The following is a 16,916-nucleotide window of genomic DNA, read 5'->3' as shown; positions in this document are numbered from 1 at the left end:
TTCACATATTTTGCTAAATATGTTGATAGTGTTTCTGTTAAAACACCATTCTCATTGACCACACATTAAAAATTGGCTACCTCTTTCAATGTAGCCCCCACACTTAAATTCGTATATGCTTGATCAAAAGTGAAACTTCTTAGTCTGAATAACAATTGCAGAGGTTCTGAAAGGTTTCTGCCATTCCATTTCCAGTGATTGTGTGGTTTTTAAGGAGAAACCTAAAGGTTTAGTGTAGAAATCTAAATGGAAGTGTGTCCTGCTAGGGCGTATATCTTCACTCAGCTAAAGAAATTGATAGGAAAAAAAAAAAAATTGATAGGAGAGTCTTAACTATTGATAAATGAATGAACCCTGTACCTATGTTCAAAGGCTAGCAGGAAAGCAAGAGTGAGTAAGAAAGTAGATTTGGTCTTGGTTTGGCCAGTCATAAACCCTGAAATAGAAAGTTTTGTTATTTGAATCTATATATTAAAAATAATTGAGGTATGTGATTGTTGTTGAATTAATTAAAAAAGCTGGCTTTCGAGGTGGCTAAGAGCCTGTGTTGTTTGATGGTCCTGGCATCCATCAAACAACACAGGCTCTGTGATAAGCTTGTGGCCTGGAGTAATACCTCCCAACTCTGCCTCAGTTGCCTCAATGAAAGGTCATAGCATCTGCCTCTAAGGCTGAAGTTTTCATGAGTTTTGATAAATGTGAAGCACTTAGTATAATGTAAAGTACTTAGAAATCATTAGTTGGTATCATTAGCTTTTCAAGACTTTTTAAAAAATATAAACACTATGTCAGATATTTATATATATCTCTTTCTATAGTCACAATTTCTCTTTACTCTGATCTTTACAGAACCAGGGAAAACATTCCACTAGTTGTTGCATTTTCCTGAATTATTGATGTTCTCCGATACTGACAATTCTGTAACATTACCTAAAAATATCTAGTAATATTTTTTGAGAGATGATCTCTAAATAGAAATATCTGTCTGCAGTAGAAATGAGATGTGAAATAGAAATGTCCAGAGAAAATCTGTAGATTCAGGTATCACATTCTTAGAGTCCTTTAAATTCATGCTTTTATCAAGATGGAGATGTTTGTTGTTCTTTTAGGATTTATGGATCAGTTTTCAAGCGCCAGCACCTAGAATCTGTTTTGAACACCAAATAATTACCAAGGACACATAAGACTTTTATCAGTTTTTTTATAGTTTGCTTGTTCATTTGTTTTATACCCTCCAGGGAGAGACTCTGGAAACTTTGACAATGGCAACAGTATGTCTCTTCAGTGCACAGCCTCAGCTGGCTGATCAGGTTCCACCATTGGGCCATCTTCCCAAAATTATCCAGGCGATGAATCATAGGAACAACGCCATTCCTAAGAGTGCCATTCGAGTTATTCATGCCCTGTCTGAAAATGAGGTATTGATGATGAATCCATTTGGTAGCTTATAGCTGTAGAATTTGTCTGTGCTCCCTCTTCCTGACTAATGTACATTGCAGAATAAATCCCTTTCCTGCCAGGTAGCTTCATCCATATGAACTGCATGCTATTATAACGGTTCTTAAATTGGTTTAAATGATATGATTAATAGGAGACTGAATTTGACCCAGTTCATTATTAAACTTGAACTGATGGGACTTGCCTGGCAGTCCAGTGGTTAAAGCTCCACACTTCCACTGCAGGATGTGTGTGTTTGATCCCTGGTTGGGAAACTAAGATCCCACGTGCCTCACAGCATGGCCAAACAAAACTTGAGCTGAATGTAGGTTTTTCATATATTATTGTGGTATTTACTGTGTTACATAAATTACTGCTTTCTTCAAGTAACCTTCTCTTTTCTTAGCTCTGTGTTCGAACCATGGCATCTTTGGAGACCATTGGCCCACTGATAAATGGAATGAAAAAACGACCGGATACCATTGGCCTTGCCTGTGAGGCAATTAATAGAATGTTTCAGAAGGAGCAGAGTGAATTAGTAGCACAGGTAAGTAACTTTCTAGATTCCTATTTTAGGGACGGCAACATACCAAACAAATAGATTTTCACTTATTTAGCACTGATTTTGGCTTCCCTGACTTGGCAGAGAGGTAACTTGTGAGCTGGTGCATGTACAATTTTATATTTTATATACACACACACATACCAGACGAAACATATACACATGAAAAGGTGGGCCAGCTACCAAAAATCTTACCAATGTCAAAGTACTTTTGTGACGTTTGAATTTTAAATTTTGATTGTTTACTAAACATTTATCCTCGGCTTTGTAAAATTTAGTTTATCCTTTTTGAAAGATTCATTTTTGTTTATATTCCTTTGTTTCTTAAGTCACATTTGAAAAGCACGCCAAGACTTTTATAGTCCTTTTCGAGGAGAATATAAAAGAAAACTAATGAAAAGAAGACTTGGTGGATTCCAATGTAAAGTAGTAGCAGACATCAAGGGAACAAAAACCATACAGTCAATTTAAATATCATTGAAAAAGCGATCCTTCTAAAATAGAACTCTTTATAAATTATTCTGCACTTAAAAATTCTTCAGTGGTTTCCCATTATCTGCCAGATGACAAAGTTACATCTGACATCCTTAACCTACAAGACCCTACATCTTTATTATCTGGCTCTCCTATTTTCCAGCCCTTTTTCCTCTCAGATCATCTCTCTCCACCCACCCCTACTTCCATCCCTGTTCCTCATTCACGCAAGTTAGAAGTACTGGGTACATTTCAAGGAGATAATTAGATGCTCTGAGGTTCAGACTTAAAACTGACTAGGTGGGTTGTTGTATTAGAAAGAACATGAGCTAGTTCTGCCACTTGATGGCTCTGTGACCTCAGGCATGTTATTTAGCCTTAGCAGTACTCAGATTCCTCGTCTGTAAAATAAAGCTATGGCTTCTCACAAGGTTGTTCTGAGAATAATATCTATAAAAAGAGGAACACTTAATAAATGTTAGTTGCTTTTTCACCTCTTCTTTTTAATTTCAGAGTGGGCATTGAAAATTGTGTGGTACCAGAGTATTACTTAGCTTTTATTAGGCCAATAGAAAATGTATGGTGACTGTAAAGGTTGATGTTTTAAGAGAATGTGAAAAATAATATTCTCCAAATATTGTTTCACAACAGTATATGTCATTAGACGAGGCAGACCAGTATACTGGCTATAAGCTCAGGTTCTGTCCTTCATAGGTCTAGATACAGAGTCCATTGCCACCTAGCTCTGACTGTCAAGGCCTTCATGTGTTGATTTTTCCATCGATAATAATTGTGCCTTCATCATTTGATTTGGGGAGGATTAAGTAAAATAATCAGCATATAACATTTAGAATAGTTGATGGAAGAGAATAAGATCTCATTAAATAAAAATGTCGCTATCATTAGATACCCACCTCTACCCCCAAATTCTGTCTCTGGAATTAAAATAATGTGGAGTGTCCTCTTCCAGGTAGGGTCCTGGGAGTGAAATTATTTCCTCAGTGGATGGCTTACATTTTTTTTTAAAGCATATGTGTGTGTATATGCACATATACATACACACACATATATACTTAATATTTTCTTCTAGGCCCTGAAAGTAGATTTGGTCCCATACCTTTTAAAATTACTTGAAGGCATTGGCCTTGAAAATCTGGACAGCCCAGCAGCCACAAAGGCTCAGATTGTTAAAGCTCTCAAGGCAATGACTCGAAGCCTGCAGCATGGAGAACAGGTGAGTCTGCACAGAGGTAACTTGATCTGTTAATTACTACAAGGCATTTTCGAAACCAGGGGTCTTGACCATTGGTGATCCATGCACCTCAGCTCAGGTTCTACTTAAAGGTGTGTTTGTTGACCATAACTGGGGCAGATCCCAAGATCACAAATGGACTAGCATAGCTGCCTCATAAACACAAACCATATACTCAAATGGGGCTTCCCTGGTAGCTCAGTGGTAAAGAATCCTTCTGCCAGTGCAGGAGATGTGGGTTTGCTCCCTGGGTCAGGAAGATCCCCTGGAGAACGAAATGGCACCCCACTTCAATATTCTTATCTGGGAAATCCCTTGGACAGAGGATCCTGGCAGGCTACAGTCCATGGGGTTGCAAAAGAGTCTGACCCAACTTAGCAACTAAACAACAACAGATAGTCACCAGGGGGATTCTTTCTCTGGATAGTGATAGCGTGTTGCACATTCTTAAGCATAGAAGAATGTTGAGCATTTAGTGCTGATTAAGATCAACTTTTAATTCTAGAAGTTCTTGTGAAATAGTGATAACCAGTTTCACTGACTCTACCCTAATATCTTTAAAAAGATACAGAATATCATTTTAGTTTCATCTCCTTCATTAGCACTTACAAAGTATTGGCTATTAGCCCAACAAAGTTTCTTTTGTTGCAACTTCAGTTCAGTTCAGTCGCTCAGTCATGTCCGACTCTGCGACCCCATGAATCCCAGCACGCCAGGCCTTCCTGTCCATCACCAACTCCCGGAGTTCACTCAGACTTACGTCCATCGAGTCAGTGATGCCATCCAGCCATCTCATCCTCTGTCGTCCCCTTCTCCTCCTGCCCCGAGTCCCTCCCAGCATCAGAGTCTTTTCCAATGAGTCAACTCTTCGCATAAGGTGGCCAAAGTACTGGAGTTTCAGCTTTAGCATTATTCCTTCCAAAGAAATCCCAGGGCTGATCTCCTTTAGAATGGACTGGTTGGATTTCCTTGCAGTCCAAGGGACTCTCAAGAGTCTTCTCTAACACCACAGTTCAAAAGCATCAATTAGGTGTGTATTAATGTGTATCAGCTGGGCTTCCCTGGTGGCTCAGACAGTGAAGAATCCACCTGCAATTCAGGAAGACCCAGTTTCAGTTCCTGGGTCAGGAAGATCCCCTGGAGAAGGGAATGGCTACCCACTCCGGTATTCTTGCCTGGAGAATTCCATGAACTTATGAGCCTGGGGGGACTACAGTCCATGGCGTGGCAAAGAGTCGGACATAGCTGAGAGAGTAACACTCCACTCTACAATTGTTTCAGCTGCATGAGCACACCTAGTTCAAACCAGTTCAGTAATTTTATTTTCCTCATTGGTTTTATTCTTAATATTGCTTCTGAGGAGTTCCTCATTCAATATTATATAGTCCATTTAGTAATGCTTTCTCTTTTTTTTTTTTTTAATTTAAGCGAAATTCACATAACGTAAAATTAACCCTTTTAAAGTGAAAAATTCACTGATACTCAGTACATTAACAATGTTGTGGGGCTTCCCTGGTGGTCCAATGGTTAAAAATCCACCTGCCAATGCAGGGGTTGCAGCTTTGATCCCTGATCCCACATGTGGAGAATCCCACATGGCTTGGGACAACTAACCCTGTGCGCCACAACTACTGAGACCCCCGCACCCTAGAGCACAAGGTGAAGCCTGCACACCACAACTAGAGAGTAGCCGCTGTTCTACAACTAGAGAAAGCCCACGTGCAGCAGTGAATATGAGCACAGCCAAAAATAAATTAAAAAAAAAAAGTTATATAACCACCACTACCTAGTTCCCAAAAATAGTTATTAAGTAGTTATTTCCGATTTCTTCTTTCCCTCAGCTTCTGGTAGTCACCACTCTTATTTTCTAGGAATTCTGGACATTTCACATAAGTGGAATCATGCAATATGTGACCTGTGTCTGGCTTCTGTCTCTTAGCATGTTTTCAGGGTTCAACTGTGTTACAGTGTGTTTCAACACTTGCTTCCTTTTTAAGGCTGAATAATGTTCCATTGTACGTATATGCCATGTTTACCCATTTATCTGTTCATAGGTATTTGGACTATTTCTATTTACTAATGTTCTTCTGAAGATTTAAACTGACTTAAAGCTTTCCTTGAGTGAATCCACTGTGTTTGTATGTTCCAACTAAAGAAGCATTTTTTATGCCATTTTCCCTTCTAGCAGACTTATCATTTGAGCTGTTTGGAGTGAAAATAAAGAAGAGAGATGGCATGTGCTATTGCAGTCATTAACTATATGTTTATTAAACTTGCCTGTGGGTGTTCTGAATGCCAAGCAAAGGCATTCCTGTGTACCACGTGCCCCCAATCATGCTCCCCTCAACGTGCCACTGGATTCCTGTTGATGAGAATTAACGGAGCAACCCTTGATAACCACCTTCCACTCACAAGGGAAGGAAAGAATTACAATAATTTCCAAAGTAGAAACTCCAGCACATTCACAACGAATCACTTTCACCACTGCTTCGCTCCGTGGTTGGGAGAAAGAGTCTTTTGGACTCTCATGGTCCCCATGTGTATCTCTACTTTAATGCTTCCCATTATGTTATCTGGCACCATCTCTCTCCTTTCCTAGACTGTAGGCACTTCAGGGACAGAGAATGTCTTTCTCATCTTTGTGTCCACTGTGGAACCCATGATTTGAGTGCTCCATAAATATTTGATCTGAACCTTGATATGTGAAAGATACCTTCTACATTGAAATTTCTTAAGTTGTTTTTTTTTCTTAAATCTTTTTCCCAGAAGAAACATGTCTTGCCTCTTAGTATGCATTTACACACAAGTCATTGATACTGTGCATTTTATATGTGATATACTGATACTTTCCAGATTGTTCATTGTTGTTCAGTCACTAAGTCGTGTCCGACTCTGCAGCCGCATGGGCTGCAGCACACGTGTTTCTCTGTCCTGCACTATTTCCTGGCGTTTGCTCAAACTTATGTCCATTGAGTCAGTGATGCCATCCAACCGTCTCATCCTTTGTTCCCCCCTACCCCTTCTCCTCCTGCCCTCAGTCGTTCCCAGCATCAGAGTCTTTTCCAGTAAGTTGGCTCTTTACATCAGGTGGCGAAAGTATTGGAGCTTCAGTATCAGTCCTTCTAATGAATATTCAGGGTTGATTTCCTTTAAGATTGACTGGTTTGATCTCCCTGTGTCCAAGCAACTCTCTAGATAGAATCTTCTCTGGCACCACAGTTCAAAAGCATCAATTTTTTAGCGCTCTGCCTTCTTCATGATCCAACTCTCACATCCATATGTGACTACTGGAAAAACCATAGCTTTGACTGGATGGACCTTTATCAGCAAAATAATGTCCCCACTTTTTAATATGCTGTCTAGGTTCATCATAGTTTTTCTTTCAAGGAGCAAGTGTCTTTTAATTTCCTATCTGTAATCACCATCTGCAGTGAGAGGCTCTTTAGTTCCTCTTTGTTTTCTGCCATTAGAGTGGTATCATCTGCATATCTGAGGTTGTTGATATTTCTCCCAACAATCTTGATTCCAGCTTGTGTTCATCCAGCCTGGCATTTCACATGATGTACTTTCCATATAAGTTAAATAAGCAGGGTGACAATATACAGACTTGACATACTCCTTTCCCAGTTTGGAACCAGTCAGTTGTTCCATGTCTGGTTCTAACTGTTGCTTCTTGACCCATATACAGGTTTCTCAGGAGACAGAAATGGTGATCTGGTACTCCCATCTAAGAATTTTCCAGTTTGTTTGATCTATACAGTTTGATCTACATAGTCAAAAGACTTTCATGTAGTCAGTGAAGCAGAAGTGAATTTTTTGGAATTCTCTTGCTTTTTCTATGATCCAGTGGATGTTGGCAAATTGATCTCTGATACCTCTGCCTTTTCTAAACCCAGCTTGTATATCTGGAAATTCTTGGTTCACATACTGCTGAATTCTAGCTTGAAGGATTTTGAGCATTACCTTGCTAGCATGTGAAATGAGCACAGTTGTGCAGTAGTTTGAACATTCTTTGGCATTGCCCTTCTTTGGGATTAGAATGAAAACATCTTTTCCATCCCTGTGGCCATGGCTGAGTTTTCCAAATTTGCAGACATACTGAGTTCAGTACTTTAAAACACTTTAAAACAGCATCAACCTTTAGGATTTTAAATAACTCAGCTGGAGTTCAGTCACCTCCATTAGCTTTGTTCATAGTAATGCTTCTAAGGCCCACTTGACTTCATGCTTCTGGATGTCTGACTCTAGGTGAGTGACCACACCATCGTGCTTATACGGGTCATCAAAACCTTTTTTTGTATAGTTCTCCTATGTATTCTTGCCACCTCTTCTTAATCTCTTCTGCTTCTGTTAGATCCTTACTGTTTCTGTCCTTTATTGTGCCCGTCCTTGCATGAAATATTCCCTTGATATCTCCAATTTTCTTGAAGAGATCTCTAGTCTTTCCCATTCTATTTTTTCCCCTCTATTTCTTTGCATTGTTCATCGAAGAAGGCCTTCTTATCTCTTGTTGCTATTCTCTGGAACTCTGCATTCAGTTTGCATATCTTTCCCTTCCTCCTTTGCCTTTCACTTCTCTCCTTTCTTCAGCTACTTGTGAAGCTTCATCCAAAAACCATTTTGCCTTCTTGGATTTCTTTTTCTTTGGGATGGTTTTGGTCACTGCCTCCTGTACAATGTTACGAACTTCCATTCATAGTTCTCTAGGCATCCTGAATGGCCTAGTGGTTTTCCTCAATTTCAGCCTGAATTTTGCAATAAATAACTGATACTTTGAACCACAGTGGCTTCTAGGTCTTGTTTTGACTGACCGTATAGAGTATCTCCATCCTTGGTTGCAAAGAACATAATCATCCTGATTTTGGTATTGACCATCTAGTGATGTCCATGTGTAGAGTCATCTCTTGGGTTATTGGAAAGGCATGTTTGGTGTGACCAGCATGTTCTCTTGACAAAACTGTTAGCCTTTGCCCTACTTCATTTTGTACCCCAAGGCCAAACTTGCCTGTTATTCCAGGTATCTCCTGACTTCCTACTTTTGCATTCCAATCCCTTATGATGAAAAGGACATTTTTGGGGGGTGTTATTAGTAGTTCTAGAAAGTATTCTAGGTCTTTGTAGAACCACTAAGTTTCAGCTTCTTTGGCATCAGCAGTTGGAACATAGACTTAGATTACTGTGATGTTAAATATTTTTGCCTTGGAAACGAACCAGGATCAGATTCTGTTGTTGAAATTTCACCCAAGTACTGCATTTCAAACTCTTTGTTGACTCTGGGGATTTCTTCTAGGGGATTCTTGCCCACAGTAGTAGATATAATGGTCATATGAATTAAATTCACCCAGTCCTGGCTATTTTAGTTCACTGATTCCTTCTAACAGGTCACATCCATAGTTTGAAAGAGTGCTTTAAGTTTTAGCTTGAATTTTGCAATATTTTGTCCCCAGATCGCTTCCTCAGAAATAACTTCATGAGCCCACACCACAGTCAGCCAGTTGTTACTATCACATGAATATCTTACTGCCCAAATTACATACAAACCAATAAGTCTGAATAGTCGAGTCCAAGTTTAGAGGGAAGACTGATTTAGGCATTTCTTTGGGTCTGGTTTAATGAGATGTGCCTGGTGTAGAGTGTGTGATGAATGTGAGGTCTCGGTTCATCTTTGGACCTTGCCTGAGTTGGCCTCTTTGGTTTGTCTTGGAAGTTTGCTTTTTCTTTTTAATCTAATCTACCAACATCCAGTTGGTTTATGTTCAAAGAGTTTGTTTTACTTCCCTAGGTGAATGAAATCCTGTCTCGTTCTTCCGTCTGGAGTGCCTTCAAAGATCAGAAACATGATTTGTTTATTTCTGAGTCACAAACAGCAGGATACCTCACAGGTAAACCAAAGCACACCCAATTCTCTTTCCTAAGACATATGGCAGTAGCCATATGGACCTTCCTTTTGCCCTGTCTAGACTGAAAACAGCATTTAGAGAGTTTTCCTAGATTCCTATTATAACTACCCATCTTGGAGATGTCATGGACGTGCAGTGGACCCCTGATTCTAGCCCAGACAACATACGGACTGTTGTGGTGTTGAATGTATGCTGACTACAAAGTGGACTCTGATCAGTTTTTAACCCAGTCAATCCAGGATGTCATACTTTATATTTTGGGTATGGCTGTATTAAAATGTTTATCTTGAACATGTACATAAAGAGTGGAGAAGTATTTACTCAGAATTATCAGTATCAGAAACATGATAGCATCATTCCATTCTGTCAGATTAATAGATTGAAGTTCCAACTATGCACACTCACATGTCAAATATTTTTTCTTCTAAGTTACCAGTGATTAATCTGTAATTTTATTAAATATTTAAGGCTTGTATTCTCATGGGAGGAAATATATGGGTGCCATAAAGGAAAGGATATTTTGCTGCCTGGGCGTCAAAAGAAACTCCAGATATTTGTCCATTTGGCACACTTATTTTAACATAATAATTCTGAAATACTCATTTTCGTATTGGCTTCTGTTTAAAAAGAAGGTCATAGCATTAAACTACTAAATGATGAAAAATGAAATATAGTCTTTGGTATTAAAGTTTTTAGTTTGAAATTAACCTTAGGAATATTAAGTGGTTCTTGCCATTGCCTGAAATTATAGTGTATTTTTTAAAATGTCAGCCCTACAACCTCCTCTAACCAGAGATGATGTAGGTAAATTAAGAGAAAAAATTACTACCCAATATTTCTCATACCAGTGTGATTATTTTAATAATCCTTATCACTAGTATAGAAATTTATAAATCCTGAAGACTAAATCTTGACTAATCCAAAATAGGGACTTTGGAGAAAGTTTGCATGGTTTTAATTTTAGGATTGATTGTGACATTACTGCTTTTTTCTCACTGTGACCTCTTCAATATTAATCCACTAAAATTTATAATCAGAGCTGTAGAGTTTACAAACATGTGGTGCTGTGCATGTGTGTACATAAGAGTAGAGGCCATAGGTCTCCCTTCTCACTTTCCCATCACCTGCCCTATGTTGGCTATGGAGAGAGATACCTAGAATACGGTCTTAGTCTCTTCCAGATCTTTCAAGTTGTAGCTTCTAAGTAGGAGTATGTTCTCATAGACACACCAAGAACTTTACCTCTTTAAATTCTGCCCAGAAAGTTTACACAATACCACCTTTTTTGTATGTAAGAATTGTATGATTGAAAAATCTGCCTTATTTTTTTCTAGCTCAGAGTAAGCTTGCTTAAAATTTGACCTTGAAGAATAGGGAGATATGTAGGTTATAAGCGTCCTTAGGAAGGCATCATCTAATGCTTTTGTCCTTGAGTGACCTTCACATCCATTGACCTTACTGGATGGAATAAAAGACTGCAGGTGGTCCTTGATGTACTAACAGTTGTGGGTCAAGTGGTCTGTGGTTAAAATACACAAGAGGGATTTATCTTTAGAGACCTAGAGTTTCTTTCAAAATCATTTGGGTCCTCAGCCCCACCTGCATTTCCTAATATTATAGAAAAAGTTCAGGGATTAAATAGATTTCTGTCTTGCCTTTCTTTTTACTGGGATCCTTCTGGTGGCTTCTGAATGAGTTGTGAGAAGCAGCTTTGATGAGCTGTAGAGAGTGAAGGTTAGCAGAGGAGAAAGGCTTGGGTTTGTGAATTTTTTTACATCCTTGGTCCAGCTCAAGGGGCAGAAATTCTAATAAAGCCATCAAAGTGGAGGGTGGTATAAATCCCACCCTAGAAAGGGCCTCGGGTTACTGTGTCTATTGTGAAGGTCATTGCTGAAGTCTGCAGTCATATCAGTCAACGTAGGACAATCTGGACTAGTTCTGAGCTGAGTTGGCCCCCAAACTGTCCAGTTCATAGTGCATCATCGAGTTGGTATGTTCTTTTGTTGTGAAAGTGCTGCCAATTGAACTGATGTGTATTTATTGCTCGGGTTACCGATTATTTTTTGTGTTTGAACTTTTCTGTTGATGTGTTGCGTGTCACTGTTTGATAAAAGGGGCAAGTACTTCTAATAATGATAAGATCTCATTATGTGAAACTCCATGGAGTGTATACAATGTTGTATTGAATTGGAATTTTAAATTTACTCCATCCTGCCTTCAGTCTTGAGAAGATTCAGATTGTACGAAACCCCTCTAATCAGTTTGCAAATAAAATAAGGTACCGTGAGAACACAAGTCATCACCAGCCCTTTCTTCTGATATGTGGACTTATTTAGGAGATGGAGATAAAGTTAATTACTATTTCAAAATAAGATTGGAATGACCAAAAATACATTTATGATTTTCTTCCTGGCTGCTGAGGAAATGTCATTCAGTCACATGCTCAGAGTTTGGAATAAAAATTAAAATATTCTAGGCCAGATTACTCAGTGTTAATAAATTGAGAGGAGACTGACTCCCTAGCCTGGCATATTGTTATGTCTTGTGATAAATGTTCATCAAAAGTGCTTCAATGGAACTTGACCCATGGTGTGGATTAGCTGTATCTGCTCACTGTCCAGGGCCCTGTGTTACTTAACCATTTCTTAGGTTCTAGAAGAGTTTGGTGCTGACAAGCATTTCAGCAGTGAAAATCCTCAAATTTCCTCACCTAGAAAATCAATAGAGAAAGCAAAAACAGGGAAAGGAAGAGAAACAGGCCAAGGCGAAGATGATTTAGGAGCCGGAATTGGAGATGAAGAACTTTGTACTGTACGCTTAATTATTCTACTTAATTAGAGGCAGGTAGGATAGTTAACTTGGAAAAGGCAATGGCACCCCACTCCAGTACTCTTGCCTGGAGAATCCTGTGGACAGAGGAGCCTGGTAGGCTGCAGTCCAAAGGGTCGCTAAGAGTTGGACACAACTGAGCGACTTCATTTTCACTTTTCACTTTCATGCATTGGAGAAGGAAATGGCAACCCACTCCAGTGTTCTTGCCTGGAGAATCCCAGGGATGGGGGAGCCTCGTGGGCTGCCATCTATGGGGTCGCACAGAGTCGGACACGACTAAAGCGACTTAGCAGCAGCAGCAGCAGCAGCAGGATAGTTAACTTGGCTTCCTAAGGTCGTCAAAGGGAGAGAGGGAGTGTTTCTTGGGCCTCTCATCAGACTAGTTCATTAGATCTTTGCACAATTGGGTTTTTTATTACCTTTTGTTTTTGTCTTTATATGTGTCCAAGACTACACAATGGGAGCCATGTTAGGAAAGATTTCCTAAGGTCAGTGTCAGTTTATAGTAGGGCACTGCTGCTGAGGCAGGGCTTCCTTTTTCTTTTTTTTTTAATTTTCCCCACTGAAAATCCCATGTTCATTTTCACCAAAGCCCACACTCCTTTCACTACTCTATTGTGGTAGCCAATTCCGTTCTGTGGGATTCTTTGTTGATTTTTATCTTTTCTCTTCCCTCTTAACTCCAGCAGCCTTACACAGTGTGCCATGTACTCCATTTCTGGCAGACCCTACTCTTTGCTTCCACAAGTCTCTGGAGAAAACATTGCCCCATCCTAGCAGCCTGTAGCTTCCTGCCCCTTAGAAACCAGACATGTCTGGAAGAGGCCAGAGATGTGAGGGAGAGAGCATCTCAGACTTCATTTAAAGAAATATCAGGAATTGACCTGTCTTTGCTAAAGAGGCAAATGGTGGCACTAGAATTTGATCTCCCCTGGATAATCCTTCAGGGTCCATCGTTCACAGTTTATATTTTAGCCCAGAGGTTCCCAGATTCTCAGTTCACAGTGCCTTCATAGCTTAGTGATTTTTTTTCTTTATCCCTAGACCAAAAGAAATAGTAATTAATTTTATTAAGTAGTTACATTCAAACAATTTGAGAGTAGTCGTACGGTATCCAACAGATGTCACTGTGTCTCCAGATTTAAAATATTCAGTGGTGTCCCAGAATTTGCCCCAGAGTGCCTCAGCATGTAGTCTGAGCACTATATCCTTAGTCCGTTTTCTATATTTAGCACTCGTGATTTGGTCTCATAATCAATTCATTTGTTGTGAACAAAGTTGAGCCCACAATCAGAAGTGCTCAGGGACTATACCAATCTGGAGTGTTCAGGGGGTTATTCTTAAGGGTTTATTCCCTAGCAATCTGGCTGCTGCCTAGGGTCCAGAGTGGAACGTTGGTAGGAAGTAAATAATGGTGTGGCACTGTAGCTCTGAACTGCCTGTCAGTGGGATGTGTCTCTGCCTGTCAAGGGGGTGTGTCTCCTGTCCTCCCTGCTGTCTCTCCTGAGCAGTCTATGTAAGGCCTGGTGTCCTGATTAATTGACAGCAGGGGTTGATAGATGTAAGCCCGCCATGCCTTAAAAAAACAGAAAATCCTTAAGTTTTCTAAGTTCAAAGTTCCAGGTGCCTGGGCATTCCAGGTGGCATGTGGTAGTTCATGCAGGCTGAGTTGTCTCTGGCTGCGTGTAACCACATGCTACAGTGTCTGCTTTCTTCAAATCCTCAGTACAAATGCTCAAGAGGTTAAAAAAAAAAAAAAAGATAAATCTATATTGTTCCCTTTTGTCCTACTTCAGTCCCTATTAGACCTTAGCCTTTCAGCCTGCTCTGCTGTTTGCACTTCCTTACAACTTCCCTTGCTGCTTATATTTCTTTTTTCCCCTCAGGTGTCTCTCCTTCCCTTCTCACTGGCAGCAGCCCCCTTCACCTCAGGAGCGGACTTTAGATCCGCTCCACCAGGCAGCTTGCTAACTTCTGTGTAGCTCTCTGAAGCAGGTAGAGAACCATTTTGCTAAATGCATGCCACTTCCTCTGCCTTTCTAGTCCTAACTCTTCAATGTTCCCTAGCCGTTTGCTTTGTTTCCTATGATTTCAGCTAAAAATATTGCTCAATATGTAGTACTATGCTATAGTACAGAGTCTTTTACAAATACTTTGTACAGTTATGCAGTGATTCTGAGGTGTAATTAAATGTCCCTGCAGTGTTTTAAGTTAAACTAGAAGGCTATATGCTCATAGGACACATCTTAATAAATGCTGGGATAATGGCATTTTTGTGCACTAGAGACTGAAGAGTCAAGACATATAAAACTAAAATACTAATACCTTTTCCATAGCATTCATGTTTTGACCTATGACTAGGTGTCCAGAGTTTGCCTTATCTTTCTCAGAGACCCTTGTTCATTTGGTGTTATTTGTTACAGTAGCATTTTTTTGCACCAAATGAAAATAGGTTTAACTTAAGTATAGATGGAAGTGTTTTTGTTGTGAATTTCATCAAGTATGACTTTTGAATGGGCTAACTCGAGTACAGAGTTTGTTTCCCTTTTTTTTTTTTTTTTTTTTTTTCTCATTTGACATTAGCTATATCCTTCAGTGCCCAGGATTTTTTTTAAAATGAACTTCCCAGATGTGAGAAGGGAAAATTTTTCCATGTTTCCTCACCAGTGTTACTGTCTAGCATAAATTTTGAAATGATTTTTAACTTTGTCATATAGTAAAGGCAAACCATGAAAATGGTGTTGCAGATGTTGTTAAGATTTTTGTTGTATGCTTAGATAATCCTAATAGATTGCATCAGGTCCTTGTGCTGGGATGCTTGACCTGGTTCTCACATTTTCATAAAGGTTGGTGTTCTCACATGACTGCTCTTTAGAAGGTTTTCCTTTTTTTCTCTTGCAGGACCTGGAGTTGCTGGCTACCTTACTGCAGGGACATCCTCATCAGTCATGTCCAACTTGCCGCCTCCTGTAGACCATGAGGCAGGTGACCTTGGCTATCAGACGTGAAACTTTCATGAGAGACAATAAACGCTGAAAGGCCAGTGCCCTGTCCACATTCCTCCAGCTGATCCATTGAAGAAAACTCTTAACTGCCTTTCTCCTGGATTCATGACAGTGTTATTCCTTTTTCTATAAATATATTTTTATTTAGGAAAAAAGTCAGTGATTCTAATTGTATCACGTTATAAGAAAGCACTCTGTGGATCAACCTAAGTGGGTACACAAGAATTTTTTTTCTTGATGTATGTAAGCACATTTTGTTCCTTTATATCTGTTTACAAGACTGTGAATCAAAAAGACAAAGGTTTCTTCCTAGTTTTTATAATGTTTTTTCGAATTAGTGTGACTGTGGGGTTGAACTGCAGTCTACAGAGATTGGGAAATCAAAGTTACTGAGCCCCCAGAAGGGCATCTCCCTCTACTGCCTCAAGTCTGCCTGGCTGTTCTCCCATTGTTGAACACTTTTAGGTTTTGTCCTTGCACCTGTTCACTGGTACCCTCTCCTCAATCATTTAACCTCCTGAGAGCTCACAGTACTTGTTGATATATATAACTGGCTTTACCAAATTGAATGAAAAAGGAGCTTGTGCAAAAAAATTTTAAAACAGATGTCAAGATGTTATGTAAGAGATTAGTGTAATTGTGAAATGTTCTATACATTATCAAATATATAAAGCTTTCTATATTGAATGTACATTATACAGATCATTCATATGTGTACATAAAATTTTAAAAATAAAGGGAATTGACTGCTTTGTTAATGATATCCATTCTAGTTTAATTTTTCCCTTTAAAGACCTTACATTTTTATTTCTAAGATAGATTTAGTAGTGGTAATAAACACAAACTTTGCCTCACATTTCCAATATATCATACAGATAGCTACATTGACATACCTGATCATTCCTAAATCCCTTCATTAATATTTCAGCATATCTATATTTCCAGGCACGGCTTCTCATTTATTTTTCACACAGTATTCAAGGAGGGGTCAAGCTGTTAATAAATAGTTTAATGTTTGTGACACATTAATTACAATATTTTTAAGAGGAGAGATTTAAAGAGGGAGAGGAGGTTTCAAATAAAGATTTCAGCATTCAGGTCATCTTATGTGATCACAAACTACAAAGAAAATATAAACATGTAAAATACATATAAGAACCAAGTTTATTACAGAGTTGGTGTGCAAGAAGAGCTGGAGTAGACACTGAATTCCTATCATAACTTGCTGATTGAAAATTGTACATCAGATTTATTATTTCTTGATTTAAAGATTATGGAGTAATGCACCCATGTAAATATTTTAACATATAATTAGGATTTGTTTCTAAAAGGCAATAGTTTGTCATAAAAATATGTTCATTGAGAGAGATTCTAACAGCTGGTTTTGAGTAGGTGTTTTAGGAGAGCATAATTGAACACAACAATATATTTCCTTTAAATACTAAAGGAACATG

The 16,916-nt window shown here is 39.0% G+C and overlaps 1 protein-coding gene across 2 annotated transcripts in view; it reads left to right on the top strand.

The window, feature by feature from the left end:
• DNAJC13 (DnaJ heat shock protein family (Hsp40) member C13) overlaps nt 1-16,223 on the top strand; it is a 151,555-nt gene extending 135,332 nt beyond the window's left edge. The window contains exons 52-57 of one of the 2 annotated variants that reach the window (XR_003111073.3): nt 1,239-1,418; nt 1,844-1,984; nt 3,564-3,707; nt 9,508-9,607; nt 14,344-14,452; nt 15,359-16,223. Coding sequence is in view for 1 of the 2 variants with exons in the window: in XM_025291713.3 (XP_025147498.1) it covers nt 1,239-1,418; nt 1,844-1,984; nt 3,564-3,707; nt 9,508-9,607; nt 15,359-15,465 (672 nt within the window). In the remaining variant the exon portion in view is untranslated. The remainder of the gene's footprint in view (nt 1-1,238; nt 1,419-1,843; nt 1,985-3,563; nt 3,708-9,507; nt 9,608-14,343; nt 14,453-15,358) is intronic. The other variant, XM_025291713.3, reaches the window with a different exon arrangement.
• The last annotated feature ends 693 nt before the right edge of the window (nt 16,224-16,916 follow it).

Source organism: Bubalus bubalis, chromosome 1 (assembly GCF_019923935.1).
Source record: "Bubalus bubalis isolate 160015118507 breed Murrah chromosome 1, NDDB_SH_1, whole genome shotgun sequence".
Classification (NCBI taxonomy): domain Eukaryota; kingdom Metazoa; phylum Chordata; class Mammalia; order Artiodactyla; family Bovidae; genus Bubalus; species Bubalus bubalis.
Note: the sequence above shows the minus strand (reverse complement) of the source record. Positions and strands in the feature narration are given on the sequence as shown.